This window comes from Amborella trichopoda, chromosome 5 (genome assembly GCF_054954075.1).
Source record: "Amborella trichopoda isolate Santa Cruz 75 chromosome 5, AtrichopodaSantaCruz75HAP2 v2.0, whole genome shotgun sequence".
Taxonomy (NCBI): Eukaryota; Viridiplantae; Streptophyta; class Magnoliopsida; order Amborellales; family Amborellaceae; genus Amborella; species Amborella trichopoda.
This window is the reverse complement of record NC_142340.1, coordinates 4,748,026-4,766,832: the sequence shown is the minus strand read 5'-3', so window position 1 is coordinate 4,766,832 and position 18,807 is coordinate 4,748,026. Positions and strand designations below refer to the sequence as shown.

At 36.2% G+C, this 18,807-nt stretch overlaps 1 protein-coding gene across 1 annotated transcript; it reads left to right on the top strand.

Moving 5' to 3' along the window:
* Window positions 1-5,907: 5,907 nt before the first annotated feature.
* On the top strand, window positions 5,908-14,734 carry LOC18443458 (uncharacterized). Its single transcript, XM_006853647.3, has 4 exons — window positions 5,908-8,310; window positions 11,526-11,775; window positions 13,204-13,415; window positions 14,170-14,734. Exons 1-4 carry the CDS (start codon window positions 6,366-6,368, stop codon window positions 14,517-14,519), a joined length of 2,757 nt encoding a protein of 918 aa, XP_006853709.1. The 5' UTR covers window positions 5,908-6,365; the 3' UTR covers window positions 14,520-14,734.
* Window positions 14,735-18,807: the final 4,073 nt, after the last annotated feature.

Genomic DNA, 18,807 nt, shown 5'->3' with positions numbered 1-18,807 from the left:
GGAATTTAACACTGGCTTGCCGGTAAAGTGACGACAACTGCAACATGAATCCTTGGTTCATTAAATGGTGACAGTAATGTCGTCATCATCATCAGAATATTTTTCCAACTATTTGAGGTCGGACTACAGTAATGTATGTACATTAAAAAAAATAAAAATCCCTCTAGGGCATTGAAATCAACAAAAAGATGACGTGCTACCGATGGCACATATCATCAATTTATTCCTTCTGTAAAATTTTCTCACAATAGATCTATAATATTTCTCAACCAAATGAATAACCAGAAAAAATAATCAAAATGTATGCACATCTGTTTACTCCCTCGAGTAAAGCTTTGTCTTGAAGTACTTTTAAGATCACAAACTTGGAGATGTAACCTCCTCATAAGCAAATATTGAAAAAAAAAACTATTCCAGAAAAAGGACAAACATAATGTATGCACCCAAACAAAGACAACGGATTAAGATTGTATAGAAACTATCCAATTTTTTAGATGATCAGATCTAAATGTTTAAAAATTGAACATCTATTTGGAAGTTATAACTATTTTACCCGAGGTTGCAAGTGTACAGTGTATCCGCACGATAGTACATTATCTCGTCTGAATTTTCAACAATTGATGGAGCTAATCACTGCGTAGTCTAGTGCTCAAACTTGCTCGTGATCTCTTAGTTGTCTTTCATTAGTTTTTTTTGTCTTTTTTTTTTATTGAAGCTTAATTTAATAATCCATTTATTTATTTTTTGACAAATATTATCAAATTTTTATTGCTAAAAGGGGAATTACAAAAGATTTACATCATATGAAATTAGAATAGAAGCAAGGGTAACTCTTTTTTTTTTTGGGAAGACCGTAAGTATGAAAATTAGCCTCCTTATAAACATGGTGAAAAGATATAATCAGGCTATCAACCATATCCATAGCACGAGCTCCTAAGGGACACATTGCTCTATCTTACACCATTTAATTACATTCTATAAGTCCCCCTCCACAATACAGAGAGTCCCAAAACTTTTTATTCTAAAAAGCTTTAGATCATGAAGTAGAGTCGTGAATTCAACAAAGTTAGTTGTAGCCAAACCAATCGGACCTGCATAACCAAATAGAACTGCCTCATTCCAATCTTTCACAACACCTCCAATACCCAATTCACCTGGGTTACCAAAAGAGCTTCCATCTAAATTTAATTTTAAATAGATATTTAGGGTGGCAATGGGACCGATGGCCCAACCAGGCCTGGCCATCCCTACTTTAAAAAGCTAGGGCTTGGGCCACAAAATGTAGATCAAGGATTGCCCAAGGGCAGCAAATCATGGCCTGGGGGTTGTCACCTGGCTTGGCCCATCTCAATGCGGCTCTCTCCTCTTCTTCGTTTTTTCTTTCTTTGATTTTTTATTTTATTTTATGGGATCTAGCTCGGCCTGCCTGCAAGCTTGAGCCAAGGCCTTGTAGACTTGGTCAAGGCTCTTATAGGGGCTAGGGCTGGGCCCAGCCCAGCCCAGCCCGTTGCTGGGCAAACCCTAAGTATTATTATTAACTAGAAATAGGAGCTCATAAATGGTTGTTTATAACGATGCATTTTTGCATGGAATTATGCTTAGAATTCCTCAAAATTCAATTCTTGGACTACGTGTTCTTGGACATGTTTAAATCGTAAATTTGAAGCTTCTCCAAATAAAAACAAGCGACAGTCACATGCTTCTCGTCAACCCCATAATCATTGACAATGCGCCAAAAAAGTGGGCCCCACCGTAGGGGCAATATAGCAATTAATTGGCATCAACTCTGGGACAGTATGGTATTTAATTGGCAGCAATTGCATGCTCTCAGGCTATTAGAACAACTCTATAGCCTAGGACTAGGGAGAGTTCGATATTTGAAAAGATTTTGTGCTCCCGCGGGAGCATTTTCTTAATTTGCTCCCTCGAGTGAAACTTTACTAGAGAGTCTCTTAAAGAGCCCAAAAATAGGGATGAGAACGGTCATATTGGGGTCATATTCGACCAGATATGGATCTAGATCTAAATAGTATATACATATATATATATATATATATATAGAAAAACCTTTCCAACGCCTATAGGCGAAAAGGAATAGTGATTTCACCTACCCTCATAATCGTTCAAATTTTATCGCTGTCACGATTGTCCAGTAGTGTTTTATTTTTTATTTTATTTTTATAAATTGGAATGACTTGAAATTTGAAGGGTCTGTACATCTTACTGAGGCACATCTAATAAAAATATAAAACAAATTATCAGTAAAAAATAAATTGACCAAAATACCTCTAAAACTTTTTGGGAGTAATTATTTTCATGTAAAATATTTTTTTTATAATTTTCAAAGATTCCCATATTATTGATGAATACACAATCCAAATTTCATGTCATTCCGATTTGTAAAAAAAAATGAAAAATAAAACACTACCGCGCGATGAACTTTGGACGGTGATGGAGGTAGACGAAAGCCTCATTCATTTTCGCCTATAGGCATTGCATAGTGTTTTCCTATATATATATATATATAAAATAAGAATTTACTGTTTAAAAAAAAACGAGTTGAATATGGATTTGGATCCAGGTCAGATCTAGATTGCTCAAATTTCAATTCAGGCTTGAGCTTTGAGTCCAAATCCAAAATTTGGGTATATACCCAGATCCAAATAGGATCTAAAATCTAGATTTCATATTCGAATCAGGTCAATTCTCACCCCTACCCAAGATTTAACATCTTAAACCTAGTGAGTAACCTCAACGAAAAAGAAGAGGAAAAAAGGAATTCAATATGAAATACATAAAAAAGTTAGACAGGAAAAGGGCATGCCCAATATTTGGACGGTTAGATCTATGTGTTTTAAAACCCAGAAGTGTTTTGTTTTTTTATAGAAATAATCATAGGGTGATTCTGAAGTGAATGCCAAGATTGTAAGCTGAAAATATCATTTTATGTGCATTTTGACCTGAGGGAGCTAATTGACAATATGCTCCCATGGGAGCATAGTATACGCGCTTATTGGAAGCGTGTGGTAGTGGGTGTTACTGACGTTGAATAATGGATGGAAGGTGGTGGCCACAAGTGACTTTAAAGAAGTTTGCTAAATGATTAAAAAGTTTAAGCCAAAAGATTTCATGCTCCTGTGAGCTGAGTAAGCATATTTTTCATTTATTTCCTTAGGCAGAACTCAATCTAGGAGTTTTTTTAGGGCCTTATGTTTTGGGATGTAACCTCTTTAACCCGATAAATTAAAATTTGAAATTGCACTATCTATGGGGCTTGAAAAAAAATGCCTCAAAATTGAATAGAAACCATCCAAAATTTGAAGGGTGAGATTCGAGTGTTATATGACCTGAAATTCAAATTTTTTCTTTTGAATATAATAATTTTGTGATTTTTAAGTGGTTTCTAAAAAATTTTATAAAATAAAAAAGGGCTTTTATACTATGAGATTGTTTAATTGTTACAAGAAGGTCACAATCACACCTAGTCATTAGATGTCAAATTCGATGGTTTGGGGTTTGTCGTAAAGTTCGAAAAATTTATTTTTGGAGTGATTTATGAAAGGACTCTAAAATTTTAGGTCAAACACAAAATTCTCCGATTATAAGAGGAAATTACAAAGAAGGTCGGTCAACCTACCTTTTTCTTCGTATAAGAGGAGCATTTCGTATTTTACTTTAGGGTCCGTCCGTAAATCACTCTTATTTTTTTACTTTAAGTTGAATTATTGACACATTTATTACCTCTCGATTTAAAATATGACAGACAATAGTGATTGAGACCTCTTTATATTAAAAATAAGGAAACGTTTATCTAGAGCCAAGGCTCTAAACAATCAAATTTGAGCCTACCTCAAAACTTTCACTAGAAGAGGTTGTTTGGATGCCCAAATATCCTCAAATTGATCATCTCAACTTCAACATACATGGACATAAGAAAAAAATGGATTTCAAGTTGTGGAAATAGTATATTTTATAACACATTTTTTGACCGTCAATTTTCAATATTTTCAATTTTTCATAAATCTGCTGGTTAACACTCTTTTTGAGGTTTAAACTTTATAAATAAGGATAAAAATATATATTAAGGCTCTCACAAAGATTTCTGGTATTGAAACCACATGTGACGACACTATTTGAAGGTAGGATCTAATTTGATTGTTTAGAGCCTAGGCTCTATACAAACCACACCCTGAAAAATAAATTTAAAAAAATATTTTCAAATTAGTCCTATGGGGGAATAAGTGTACAATATGTTCCCGGGAGCAGAGTGTTGGCCCTCGAAGACCAAAGGGTAATTCATAGGAGATCAATTTAAGGCTTACTCGTTAAGCATTCTCATTTCTTGGATGTTAAGTGAATTAGTTAATTAGTTATTATTATGTTTTGTTTGTTTCGAAGAAGCTGGCCTCGAGTCTCCACAATGAATAGCTCAATAATCCATGTATCAGACGACAAACGCACCCTTTAATCCTGTCTCTCTCTTATCTTTCATTATTCTTTTCCCATCTGTTTCTTATTTTTCATTATCATTTTCTCACTCGAAATAACCTGTTTCAATCTTTTATGCATTGCCACTTGTCCCAGTGATTCTGGTCATGTGAGGAGCCGAGCAGCATTTGAAAAATCAGACCGGAAAATGTAGTTCTGACGCCGGTAAACTCTTGTCATGGCATGGAAATCTTATTTTGTCCGATTGAAAGCTCTAAAAAATAATGAAAATTTGGTTTATAGTGCATGAAATTAGGGCCGGGCCGGGTTTTTTAGTCTTGAAAAACAAATGTGTTAATGTTCCAAAAAAAAAAAAAGAAAAGAAAAAGAGAAGCAAATGTCTCGGCTACAAAACGTAGCCGGACGGAGCGGGTAGGGTAAGGGCTACCCTGCCAAGATTTGGTCCGTTGCTAGCCTTACATGAAATCGAGAGTTGAATAAATATCTGGCCGTACATGAAATGGAGAGTTGAAGAAATATTTGACAAGATAGACCGTTTTTGGGGCAAAAATTGGCTAGGTAGTTAAGCAACTTGGAGTTAAATAAATAAATATAATAATAATAATAATAAAAAGGCTTTTAGGACTTAAATTTATCTTTCCAAATCAATGATTGTCGAGTTAGGATTATGAATAGGTAAATCTCAAGCTATTGTAATTTTTGGCATATAAAGCCGTCGTAGTCTTAGAAAATACTCTTTTTTTTTAAAAAAAAATTTATCAAAATACACCTAACATGTTAACTATTCAATATTAAAAAAAAAAAAAGGTTAAAAGAGGCTTATGTTTTATGAGAAAAAGTAAAGCTTCACATCAAAAACTTACCGAAAATTGCGGATTCGGCTTGGAAAAGCCTTCAAATCAATCAACTTGATCTTGACTATTATGGTTATGAAAAAAATCCTAAAAGTATTGCATATTACAACACATTATCTAACCATCTATTTTCAAGTGTTTATAACTCCCTAAAGTCAATACCAATTTTTGCATATCTTTTGCAGTCTACATTTCCAGACGAGGCTTTACTTTTTCTTTATATAAAACCTAGGCCTTAATGAAACTACATCATGGAATATTTTACCTTTTTGCAATTATTCTAAGATTACGTGTATTCTGATATATATTTTGAATTTAAATCAGAAAACATATGTAAAATGCTAAATATGGTGCGGGTTGTATAGAGCCGAAGCTCTAAATAATCAAAATAAAGGGCCCCTTCAAATAGTATCAAGAAATATGGTTTCGATATTGAAAATATTTGTGATAGCCTTAAAACATATTTTTATCTTTAATTATAGAATTTAAAGCTTAAAAAATAGTGTAGATCGAGCATATCTATGAAAATTTGAAAATCGTGAAAATTGACGGTCCAAAAATTCGTTATAAGATGCACCATTTCTAAAACTTGAAATCCATTTTTTTTTTTATGTTTGTGCATATTGATGTCGAGATGATAAATTTGAAAATATTTGGACATTAAAACAACTTCAATGAAATTTTTGAGATGGGTTTTAATTTGATTGTTTAGAGCTACATCAACTTTTCCGAAACGCATTTGGATAAGTTATCTTTTTTTTTAAAAAAAAACCATGACTTTACTCTAAATTTCTATTTCAAAAAGCTTTGATCATTTATAAAAGTATCCGTTGTTTCTGAAATGACTGAAATATCCATGGTCCAAGACATCTGGACAACCACAAAACATCAGGTCACACCAAGGTATTTGAAAATGACTCAAGGGTAGAATGGAGAAGATTCCATTGGGCACTTTCTCGAGAGAGGTGGACGGTCCAGATCTTCCCTGCACAAGTTTCATAAATAGTGCTCTGAGGAGAATTCTTTACGTATGCATGAATCGAGCTCACACTCTGCAACGAAATGGACTGGTACTTTCCGGTGATGCTCCTCTGCATTTTCCGGCCACTTTTTGCAATTTCAGTCGATAATTCCGGTCCTCTCTGGGCCGTGAAATTCGCCATTAACGATCCAGAAAGCTCCCTTGAAACCTGGTCGAAAGGAAACTCTTCCAACTATTGCTCATGGATTGGAATCCAATGCGACGATTCAGGCTATGTCTCTGTTCTAGACATCTCAGACATGGGACTTTCCGGCCAAATATCGCCCGAAATTGGCAATCTCCAGCGATTAACCACCCTCAGCCTCGCTGTTAATGAGTTTTCCGGCCAAATTCCTGCTGAGATCGCCAGAATCTCGGGCCTCAACCTCCTGAACCTATCTAACAACCTCTTTAATGGCACTTTTCCGGTCAGTTTGTCAGGCCTGAAAAATCTCGAGGTTTTGGACCTGTATAACAATAACTTAACTGGGCCCTTACCAAAAGGAGTTGCAGAGATCTCAGGAATTAAACACCTCCATCTAGGGGGAAACTACTTTAATGGTGAGATCCCACCTGAATATGGAAAATTGAAAGAAATCGAGTACCTAGCTCTCTCCGGAAACGAGCTTAGTGGAAATATCCCAAAAGAGCTCGGAAACCTCACAAAACTAGAGCAACTCTATCTCGGTTACTTCAACTGGTTTTCCGGAGGAATACCACCCGAATTTGGAAATCTACGGCGACTTTTCAGGCTAGATATGGCCAGTTGTGGACTTTCTGGAGAGATTCCGGCGGAGATTGGGAACCTCACCCTTCTAGGCACTCTTTTTCTGCAGGTTAATGAGCTGACAGGAAAAATCCCACCGGAAATGGGGAATCTGCGGGTACTTAAGTCTCTGGATCTCTCTAATAACAAGCTTTCCGGCGAAATTCCGGCGAATTTTGCAGAGCTCAAGAACCTCAAGCTCTTAAACCTCTTTATAAACAGCTTGAAAGGTACTATTCCTCCTTTTGTTGCAGAGTTGCCTGAGCTCGAGGTTCTTCAGCTTTGGGACAATGAATTTTCAGGCGAGTTGGATGGAAAGTTTGGCCGGAATCTGAAGCTTTTGGACCTATCATCCAACAAATTAGCCGGGAAAATTCCGCCGGAAATTTGCTCAGGCGGCCTACTCCAGACCCTGATCCTCCTGAACAACTCGTTCTCTGGCCAGGTACCTGGATCTCTTACCACGTGTCAATCTCTGAAACGTGTACGGCTAGGAGACAACCTACTGAACGGGTCATTACCTTATGGTCTTTTAAGCCTTCAAAATCTTACTCAGTTAGAGTTAAAAAACAACAAGCTGACCGGAAAATTCTTTTCCGGCAATCTTTCGGTGTCTGAAACCCTACTAGAGCTGAGCCTCTCAAACAACCAACTCAATGGAGAAATTCCAGCCATTATTGGCGATTTCGGGTCACTTCAGAAGCTCTTTTTAGCCGGAAACCAATTTTCCGGCGAAATCCCACCTAAAATATGCAGCTTAAATGATCTCTCAGTGCTTGACCTTAGCCGGAATAACTTTTCCGGCGAGATTCCTGCCAAGATCGCGGGAATGCGATCCCTAACTTACCTAAACTTGTCGAAAAACCATTTAGTGGGTCAGATTCCAGCGGCGTTTCAGGCCATGAAAGGTTCAGCTTCGATGGACTTCTCTTACAACGATTTGACGGAGCCATTAGTGGGGTCGAGTGGGTTCGGTGAAATGAGCCGTGTAAGGGCTTGGTGGGCGAGCCTTTTGGTGCTTGCGGGTTTGGCGGTGGGCGCGATAGGGTTCGTTGTGGGCTTGTTGATTAGGGCTCGGGTTTTGAAAAAGGCAAAGAAGAACACATGGAAGCTCACAGTGTTCGATGAAAGGGTGGGTTTTATGAGGTGTGAGGACGTTTTGGATTGCTTGAAAGAGGAGAATATCATCGGAAAAGGAGGCTCAGGGACCGTTTACAGAGGTACCTCTTTCTCTTGGTTGTTTTCTGGACGAAATTTGGTAGTTTTTTTACCCGGAAAAAGATCGATCACCCTCATAATTCAACTCATTGTGCCTGAAAATTAACAGGGTTTCCAATCGGGCTGGAAAGGGGCCTGGGCTGACGACTCTTGGCCCCTGGCCCTGTTTAGGCTGCACCTAATACACGCAAGGGAAAATATTGAAAAAATAAAAAACAAACTGGTCCCGCCTTATTGGGGCCTCGCCGAGCCATGAAGCCAACCCAGGCCCAAGTTTTTTGGGGCCTTAGGGTCCGGTCAGGCCGGTTATTTCTATCTTGATGGCGAAAGGACCCATTTTGAAAATGTAATTTTGCATTTTTTTTTCTTTTTCTATGCAAAATTTCCAATTTTTGTTTGTGATTTTATGCATCCATTTTGCCTACTAAATTTGTGTTTTATAAGAGAAATCTTACCCTTTTTTCTTTTAAAATTGGGAGTGATTCCATGCAATTGTACTATAGTAATATAATGAAACAATACCCCAATTTATAAATGGAAAAAGTTTACGTAGAGTCGAGGCTCTAAACAATCAAATTAGAGCTGCTTCTTTATAAACATACACTATTTTCATTTCTAACGAACAATTACACAAAAGCAAAAATTGAAACAACAATCCAGAAAATATATTCTTAGCCCAATTAACATTGACAATCCATTTTAATAATATGTTTAGATCTAATGAAACTACTTAAAATTATATCTAAATTTTATAATTTAATTTCAAAATCTCATAAGACACGTGATCTTAACTTAAAATAAAAGGTTAAATAGTTCATCTTTTTTCGATATTTTGATAAAGTTGGATAAGATTCCCTTAAAAACAAACAATTCAATCCATTTCCACTTTATTCCTTTATTTTCCTATCGAAAGGTGAAAGGAGTGGACGTTTTCAGTACTAGTAAGCCGTAGGGACATTAATATGCTGGTGCTACTTTATATTTAGGATTAGGATCATGTGATCATGTCTGTGAGTTTTGTTGCCTGAAAGGAGTCAACCTTTCCTAGAGTTGGACCCCTTTATCCTGGAGATTTGATGTAAAGGCCCCATCATGCCGGGAAATGGACGTACACGCCTTCTTTCTCTCTCTAGACCTCACCTTATCACACACTCTTTCTCCATATTTATATCTCTCTCTAACTGGATGTGGGCTCGGACGTTGATCAACCGGCTTAATCGGCAAACGGACGAGTTCAACCGTTCTTATCAGATAAATCCGTTAAAAAGCTAAAAAATATAAAAATAATAATAAAATATGAAAATTATAATTAAAGAACACGATTAAACAAAACACATCATAATAAAATTGAAAATTAATTAAAAAATATAGATTTTAAAAAGTAGATTTGTGTCTAGGAGTATTTTTAAAAATTTTCAAAAAAATAAGAAAATGTAAAAATAAGTATTAATGGTGAAAACAATTTCCAATATTTATTATAATAATGAAAAACATTAGAAAATGTATTACAAACAAACTTTCTTATTTTTTTAGATTTTATATAATTATTTTTATATTTCTTTTAAAAATATCCAATCAAAACCGGCCGAAACCGATCTAACCTTGCGGTTACCGGTTGAACCGCCTACATTGACCTTTCTCTCCCTCTCTCTCATCACACACACACTTTATCTCTTCATACACTCTCTGCCCAGCATTCATTATTCTGTCTTCGTCGAACACACGCGTATCAAGTGAGCACACAATTATGAGTCTTATACACTTCATTTATTTTTGTAATGTATTTATGAGGCTCAGACAAATTTTCTTTTTGAATGTTGATTCGTACACATATATATCACGCACGTAGGGACTAACTCATAGATGAATACACGTGCATGGTGCACCCATGCATTTATATGAAACGAAAAAATAAAAAATATGAGAGTGTTGAGAGCAGACTCGATCACACTAATTAGACCGTTGAAAAAATTAAGAATTGTTTTATAATATATCTAATTTTTTTTATTCATTTTAAATTCAATCCAATTAGCTTGACTAGTGATTGGACTAGTTTTGATTGGGTCAAACCCTTTACCGGTTCAACGGAATAAAATTGAAAAAGTTTCATGCGCTCATAATATGAAAGGGACAGGAGTACACAGTAAACTCAACATCAATTTTTGATGCATATCCTAATATGGTGGGTGATGTGTTGTTGCCCACTTTTATAGCACCCAATTGACAATATGTTCTACATGGTCATGGTAACATGATGACCATGTGGATTATCACAAGCATTCAAACGGGTTGGGTGATGATGAAAGGATAGTGAAAGGTAGAACGAAGTAATAACATGTTTGGTGGGACCCATTTTATTGATAACCTCATGTAGACTTGGAAACATGCCAACCCTAGTCTTAGCCTGGCCCTTTTCCATTGAGGGTTGGTACATGCCTTACTGTATCAGGAACGGGATAAAGAGGCCCTGGCCTGGCCTATTGGGAATGGGCCGGGCTAAATAAATTTAGATAAAAACAAAGCAAAAAATAAAGAAGTTAGGGTTGGGCGGTCCGACCCTATCATGGCCAGAGGGACGGGCCTGCCATGGCCTAAGCCCTAGTGTTCCACCTGGCCCATTGCCAACCTAACCTCATCGTCATGTTCGTATCATGACTATATGTATCACATCATACGTGCCAACAAATGGGTTCTACATCTATGTCTGTAAGTTACCTTTCTGAATTACACAAAAGAATTCATTATTATTATTTTTTCTTAATATCAAAACCAGTGTTCAAGGGCACATTTAGTACACGTGAAAATATTTGTGTGAAATTATTTTCACGTGAAAAAATCTTTCATGTTATTAAGTGTTGGTCTTTTTTCACATAAAAACAGGTCCCAATACATTTTTTTAACACCAATTGACATCCAATTGATGTAGAAAGACTCCCACACCTCATTACATTAAGTTTTTTTTACGTGAAAATGCTTTCATTGAAGTATTGTTATTCGCCGATCTGGATAACATATCGATCTAATGCCCTTGGACTTGCTTGATTCCACAAGGGAACCAGGCGATCGGAAGCTATTGAATCACTTGGTTCCTACATATTATGCTTTTTATTATTTTTTATTTTTTTAAAATTGACCCAGATTGGATTTCCAAATGGTCTAATTCACCTAGCTAATCCGGTTTTTAAAACATTGATGAATAACTAATTTTTGTTTATAGGGATAATGCCCAACGGGGATCAAGTGGCGGTGAAAAGAGCAATGTGCTCGATGCAATCTTCATTTCTTCACAATGGCAACTCCACGGATATACATACACTCGGGAGCATTCGGCATAGGAACATAGTCCGTCTTCTAGGCTTTTGTACAAACCAAGAGACCAACCTCTTTGTTTATGAGTACATGCATACTGGTAGTCTTGGTGAAGTTCTCCATGGAACGGATGGATCCCATTTGGATTGGTACACCAGGTATATGATCCTTGCTTTATCTAGAGTGGTGTGAGTACTATAGTATTAGTGAACGGTTACTATAGCATACTACCGGTACTACTGTAAATTGTATTAATAGAGCAAGTGTGTAAGTATGTGTGCCTGCGTCATATTGATATCGCTTGTATATTTTAACCAGTGTTATCGGCTGCACTGAGCCCCCCAATATGCACTTTGGCTTTTTCGGTTGGGTCATCAAGTCCAAAATACCATAGAACCAGTCTCGACTAGCTGAAGATAGGCCAAGCAATGGGGCCGAGCCCCCTTGGCCATTGCCCGGCCCTTGTCCCTAGAGGGCCGATCAAAGAACCAGGCCAAACAGGCTCGGCTAAAAACAAATGGAAAAAAAAAAGGATTACCAAGAAAAAAGAGGAGCCATCCCTGTCGTGGCCCTGATCCTATTTTAAAGGGCCGGGCTCACCTGGTCAGGCCGGGCCACTTGGTCCATTGCAAGCCCAAGCTAGATACTAGTTGGAGCGGTCTGAACAGGTTATTTTTCGTGTTCAGTAACCCGACTCTAACCCATAAAATTGGACTTTTAAACCTAGTTTTGGTTGGATCTTGATGCAATTTTTTTCGTTACGTCTCAGTTTTCAATTTCACCCTGCTCACACCCAAAATTTGTAATATGATCCTTAAGTTCTTGGCTCTTAGCCAAACAATCTTGATGCTTACTGAAAACTCTACCTAGTCTCTATTTCTACTCTCACCTGCAACCCAATATTTTTAGATTTTCATAAAATTTGGCCAAATTTCCCAAATTTGAATCCATTTTTTTGGATGTTCTTCTTATTTGTCCTTATTTATGAAATTTTAATTAATTCTCTGACTGTTTTACACCTATTTTTCAAAAAGTCATTTGTTTAGTCCTATTAGTTTCAGTTTGACTCAATGGTCCAGAACTTATAACACTGGTCCTAGCCACCAAGCCTAGAGGTCAAAAGCTCTTAACAAAGATGGAATTTATGGATGGAAAAAGTTTCAGGCTGTCCCTATTCAATTGTGTCCCATACCAAAAACCCATATTAGAGATGCATTTAGGATCTGAAATACATTCCACTTAGATCCATGATTTTGCAACTCGAAAAATAGTTCAGATCAAATGATATGCTAAGAATGAAAATGAACGATCCAACATCAACATTCAAAATGGTAAATGTTTAAGGTTCAAAGTCTTTTTTCATTCCAGCATTCATAACTGTGGTGGTCAAGATTTTAACATTTAAAATTTTAGATCCAAGAGCCATATTAGAGATTGTTCTTTTGCAAGGAGGCCCATTTGAATCGGAACTAAACAAAACCCTATCCTTCACAGATAGAAACAAATTATTTGTTCTAGTTCAAGATTCATCAAATTCCTTGGTGAAAGTTCATTAATGGATTTGTCTCCTTTTTGTGTTTTTAAAGGTGTAAGATCGCAGGAGAAGCAGCAAAGGGGCTTTGTTACTTGCACCACGAATGCTTGCCACCAATAGTGCATCGCAATGTTAAGTCAAATAGCATACTATTGGACTCACATTTTGAAGCACACATCTCTGACTTTGGCCTGGCTAAGTTCGTGAAGGAACCCGGTTCAGAAATGTCTGGTTTGGTTGGATCTTATGGCTACATTGCACCAGGTGAAATCCATTATTCTTTTGCAAAAGTAGTTGATTTAGTGATTTTAGGACATTTCATTTTCACCACAACAATTGAGAGGGGCCTCGAAAGATATTATTTTGACTAAATTACATACAAATAGTGGTAGGGAGATGTTAGGGGGGATAAATGGGCCAGGTATACAAGCCCACTTGGTGGATCAACCTGACCAGGGTCGAGGTCAAGATGTGCTTGTTGGATCTGTTTGTCGGGTTTCTGGGTCCACTTGACATGTGACCCACCTTGTGCTGTTCCAGCTTGGATCTAACGAGAACAGGATGCATGGGGTCATGGTCGATCCTCCCTATCCCGATTACACACACATATAATGATCTAGTTCAGACGCTCCACCCGGGTTGGGGTCAACCTGACATGGACCTAACCCATTGACAGGCCTAAGAGATATCCATATTCCTAAGAGGTCGGCGCCTTTTAATATTAGGTGATTTTTGTCCATTTGAACCTATGTTGTGGATCCAATGGTTCCCCATCTTTTATGTCCTTGAAAATTAGTGTATTTGTTTAAAGATCTTATTTTCTCACCCATGCTTGTCGCTTTAAATCCTATTCTTCAATGTCTTAAAAAAAAAAAAAAAACAACGAACGGAAAAGAAAATAAATTCATGTCAAAAACTGATTTTTGAACAAATTTATCCCTGTGACCAAACCACACCTTAACCAACATGCAAAAGGTGAAACTAAATGCTAATTGTGGATCTGATCACCACATTGCAGAGTACGTATTCACATTGAAGGTGGATGAGAAGATTGATGTGTATAGCTTTGGTGTGGTACTACTAGAGTTGATAACTGGGCGAAAACCGGTTGGAGGATTCGGAAATGGGGTGCATATTGTCCAATCGATAAGGGACATGAATGGCTCAGATGCAGAGATCACAGAAAACATCCTAGACCCAAGACTCCATGGAGTGCCTATGAACCAAGCCTTGCATTTGTTCAAAGTGGGCATGCAATGTGTTGAAGAACAAAGTGTTAAAAGGCCCACAATGAATGAGGTGTTGCATAACTTGTTGGAGATTTTGAAGTCTATAGATCCAAGCATGGCAAGGGAAGACAGCATCTAAGTGAATTTTTTTTTTTTTGGGTGGGGTTTTGATTGGTGTAAAGTATTTTGGCTAAAATTTTTCTCACATTTTATAGAAAAAGAGAGAAGAAAGAGCAAAAAAGGCTAGAGAAAAGGTGTGGTGGGTAAACTGTTGTAGAATTGGGCAATGTATTTATGTGGGGGGTGTGGATGTAACATGACTATTTTAGTACTATCACTCTTTTTGTGTGAAAAGGTGTATTATTGCGGCATGCCTTAGTGGGTGTTTCATCATTTTCTCTTTTTCTTCTTTTTGTAATTTTAATTATAAAGCTCCTTATTTTCTTTTTGATTTTCCTTGTTCTTTTACTTTCACTACCAAAAACTTTGGGCTTTTAGAAGCATGATTTGTATTTGGTGATACCAAATCTATCACTTTTCCAGCTGCAATAATTATGTCAACTTGGTGCACTCACAGTCTTCCATTCATACCAAGATCGGAAGATCCAATACTAGTATATGGGCCTGTTTGGATGAACAACTCATGATGAGTCACGAGGAAGAATATTTTCATACTCAAATAGTGATTGAAGTGAGGCATGTGGCCCTGCTTCAGCCAACTCACCATTAAGGACTGTTTGGGAACCCCTTTTATTTAGAAAACATCACAAAATGCTCCAACACAGAGCTAGCCGGTCCTATACAAAATGCGTTAATGCCAACAATTGATTGGACCATTGAGTTAAACAATCGGATTGGTAATGTGGATCGGGCAACACAAAAACCGGTTTGAATTGGTAAATCGGCATTCCAAATCGTTGTTTTACTGTGCAGGAAAAATAGTGAACGGACCAAAAACTTATCCAGATAAGTGAATTGGCATTTTTACTGTAGAAAAACCGCTTTTTTACTATAGTACAATGCCGTTTTACTATAGCAAAACGCTGGTTCTCTTCTAGATAGTTTCCTATAACTTTGACATAATTGGCATGGGGTGAACGATTCCCAAATCAAACCGGATGATTTTGTGTCGACCTAGCTTTTTTTAAATTATTTAGATTGGACATCTAGGTGTAAAGCACGATTTTGGTATGGCCTATAAGAGTGGTACCAAACTTCGGCAAATTATGAGCACAAACGGGGTTTAAGGTTGGCTAGTAAGATGAGGGGGAATAAGTTTCTTTGTCGTGAGGGAAACGACCACATTCATGGAAAAAACCGGTTTGGACTAAGTTCCTGATTTAAGGCATTCAAGAACAAACGGTCTCTAGACTTGCCCTTGCAATATATAGACAAATAGAATTTGGAATATGGCACATTTTGACCCCGAATTTTCTAACAATGAAAAAACCTTACATTCCAGTGAAAAGAGCGTTATCAATTTTAGTATGGAAAAGTACACAAAAAAGACCATTTACATTTAATACAAGAAGGTCATAGTCACTTGTGTTCATCATATTTCAAATTGGATGGTTGTAAGTGTGTCATTGACTAGATTCAAAGTTCAAACAAAATTATGAAATTTTGTGCCACAACTTAAGATATCAAGTTTGATATCTAATGGCTAGTAATAATAATAAATGCTATCAAGTTTGATAGCATTTGTGACCTCCTTATAATAAAGATAAATGGTCTTATAATGTACAATCCCTTCTAGAAATTGTATAATATAAGACTGTTAACTTTTGTACAAGAAAGTTAAAAATCCCTAGCCATTGTACGTGAAATCCAACATCTTGGGTATATTGAAAAGTTTTCAAAATTCTTTTTGAAGAGGTTGGTTAACGGCACACCTCCAACTGCTTAATTTTACATTTGAAAAAATGCTGATTGTGACTTCTTTATATCAAAGATAAATAATCTTATTAAATACTTTCCACTCTTTATAAAGAACATAAAAGTGAGGACCTCAAGTTTACTATGACAATTTTGTAAAAGAAATAAAAAGATATGCCAATTGTGAGATGCGGACTTATGAGATCTTGTTATTTTTGGGCATGCATAATCGAACCACAGTGAGAAAACCAGATAATATATCAAGCATGAGACCCAAGATACTCCCCTAGCCAAAAACTTATAGAAAATCCCAGCCAATAAAAAAGACCTGAGTAAAACTTGGTGAGAGATAATATTTACCTTGAATTTTAATGCTAAATTGTTTACGTTCATTCTGCGCCGATCCTTGGCATGAAGGCTTTAGGAATTCCATTAACCAGAATTTTAAGGGGAGCGTCTACATAAACTAACTATAAAAAATAGATCATATATCTGTATATATTTGTCACAAGAAAGTCACAATCATAATAGAGTAGTAGGTATCATACTATGATATTTAGAGCTTCATATCACTATTCTCAAGTTAAAATTTAAAAACCTAAAAGGGTCACAATCACTCTAGCCATCCAATATAAAAATCTAATTGCTAAGAATACATCACAAAGTTCAAGAAATATTATTTTGGACTTGGAGCCCAGCAAGTGGCACAACTTGGCTACATGACATCATATGTAATATCAAAAATGACGGTGGCCTAATTGTATTAAAGTTAAATGCTCTTGATCTAAATATTACCTAAAGGTGTGGTTTTCATAAGGTTGCAACTTTAGATAATCAAATTAAGGTGCGCCTCCAAACTTTGTCATTAGATGTAATTTTGGTATTGAAAATTCTTAAGATGGTACGAGAATCTATTTTTGTCACTAATTTTAAGCTCTACAAATGGTTCAAATCAAGCAAATCTATAAATGCGTAAAATCTTGAAAATGGATTGTGCAGACAATGTGTTGTAAGATATATTAGTTTTAGGACTTGAAATCTAATTTTTTCTCCATATGTATACATCTTGATATGGAGATGATCGATTAGATGTCTTTCCAACATCAAACAACCTTTTTGTTGGCACACCTTAATTCTACATTTTAAGGTGACAACCTTATATAAACTTCTTCCTTATCTAAAAGAATAAACCTTTTTTTAACTGTAATATAAACCAATTATCTTTCTTGGAAATTATTTAGTTTTGAAACTAGTTTCACACCTCCTAAGAGGGAAGATCCACACAAATATTGCTGGGCAAATCCACAAAAGCAAATGCACTCACTTCACATGCCTTACCACTTGAGTACATGGCCATGCTTTATGTACAAGTTTCTCACAAAGACTATGAATACAACTCTTTAACAAGCAAGCATCATAATCACAGGAAGTTGTGATAAGTTGTAAGCTTGGTTCCTTTCACCCATGGAAAGATTAAGCTGCCATTTTAAATAAATCTTATACATAGAATACACATAAAAGATCATCCCTTTGATTAATGATAATCCTAAGTAGCTCTAGCTTAAGTAAACAATGAGGTAATCTTCACTCATTTACTGAAGTGCCCCATTTGATGGGATGGTTCCAGTCTTTCCTCAATAAGGATAAGGTATGTTGCTTGCTGCAATGGATGGGCATCAACAAGAACCATGAGATTGGGAAAACTAAGGGTGTGATAACTGGGGTTTCACATTTTTTGACTGCATAATAATTACTGAAGGATTGGGATTGACTCTCAAGTCAATGAAAAATGAGGATCTACTAAAAATGGATTGTACCATTTTTAGCAGTAGAATTCCATGGGGAAGGGTTGTGTGGATGACCCTATGTGATCAAGGCGCCTATAAAAAAAAAGAAAAAAAAAAGAAAAAATAGGTATTTACTTACTGCCAGTTGAATAATAATATACACTGTATCTAGGCATTTTGAATTAGCTTTTTTAGGCACATTCTTGTTTTCTATTTTTGAAATTTGGGATAACTTTCTTTGCAATATTCTGCTATACATTGAAAATAACAAATTGTCTAATTAGAGGTATTTGAGAACAAGTCTTCAAATGACAATTGGATGTGAAAATGGATGGTTGTCTTTATTTCATTAACCAAGCTTAAAGTTTAAAGAAATGTTTTTGAACTTTATGACACATCCAGCTATAAAATTTCAAATCGGATGGTTATAAGCAATTGTGACCTCTTTGTACCAAAAATAATGGTCTTATTGTATACAATCACATTCATTATTACGATAAACGCATGGCGCCCTACATGAAATATGAAACCTATTTATAGAAGATAGTCTATAATGAAGATTTTACTCTAAATTAAGCAATTAATAGGTTTCTAAATGACATTAATATAGATATAAAGATGCTATCAGATCAAGAAGGAATTCAAGGGAAAGTTGTGGGGAGTGTCTAGGGATACAAAAAAAAAATCAGTTTAAGGAAAAATAGGAAATATGAACTAAAATTATTTTGAATGAAAACTTACAGGGATAAAACCAAAAGGTAGGGC

Coding starts and splice junctions, on each gene's coding strand:
- LOC18443458 (XM_006853647.3), top strand. CDS start 6,366: ATGGACTGGTACTTTCCGGTGATGCTCCTCTGCATTTTCCGGCCACTT. Junction 8,311..11,525: donor CTCAGGGACCGTTTACAGAG/GTACCTCTTTCT, acceptor TTTTGTTTATAG/GGATAATGCCCAACGGGGAT. Junction 11,776..13,203: donor CATTTGGATTGGTACACCAG/GTATATGATCCT, acceptor GTGTTTTTAAAG/GTGTAAGATCGCAGGAGAAG.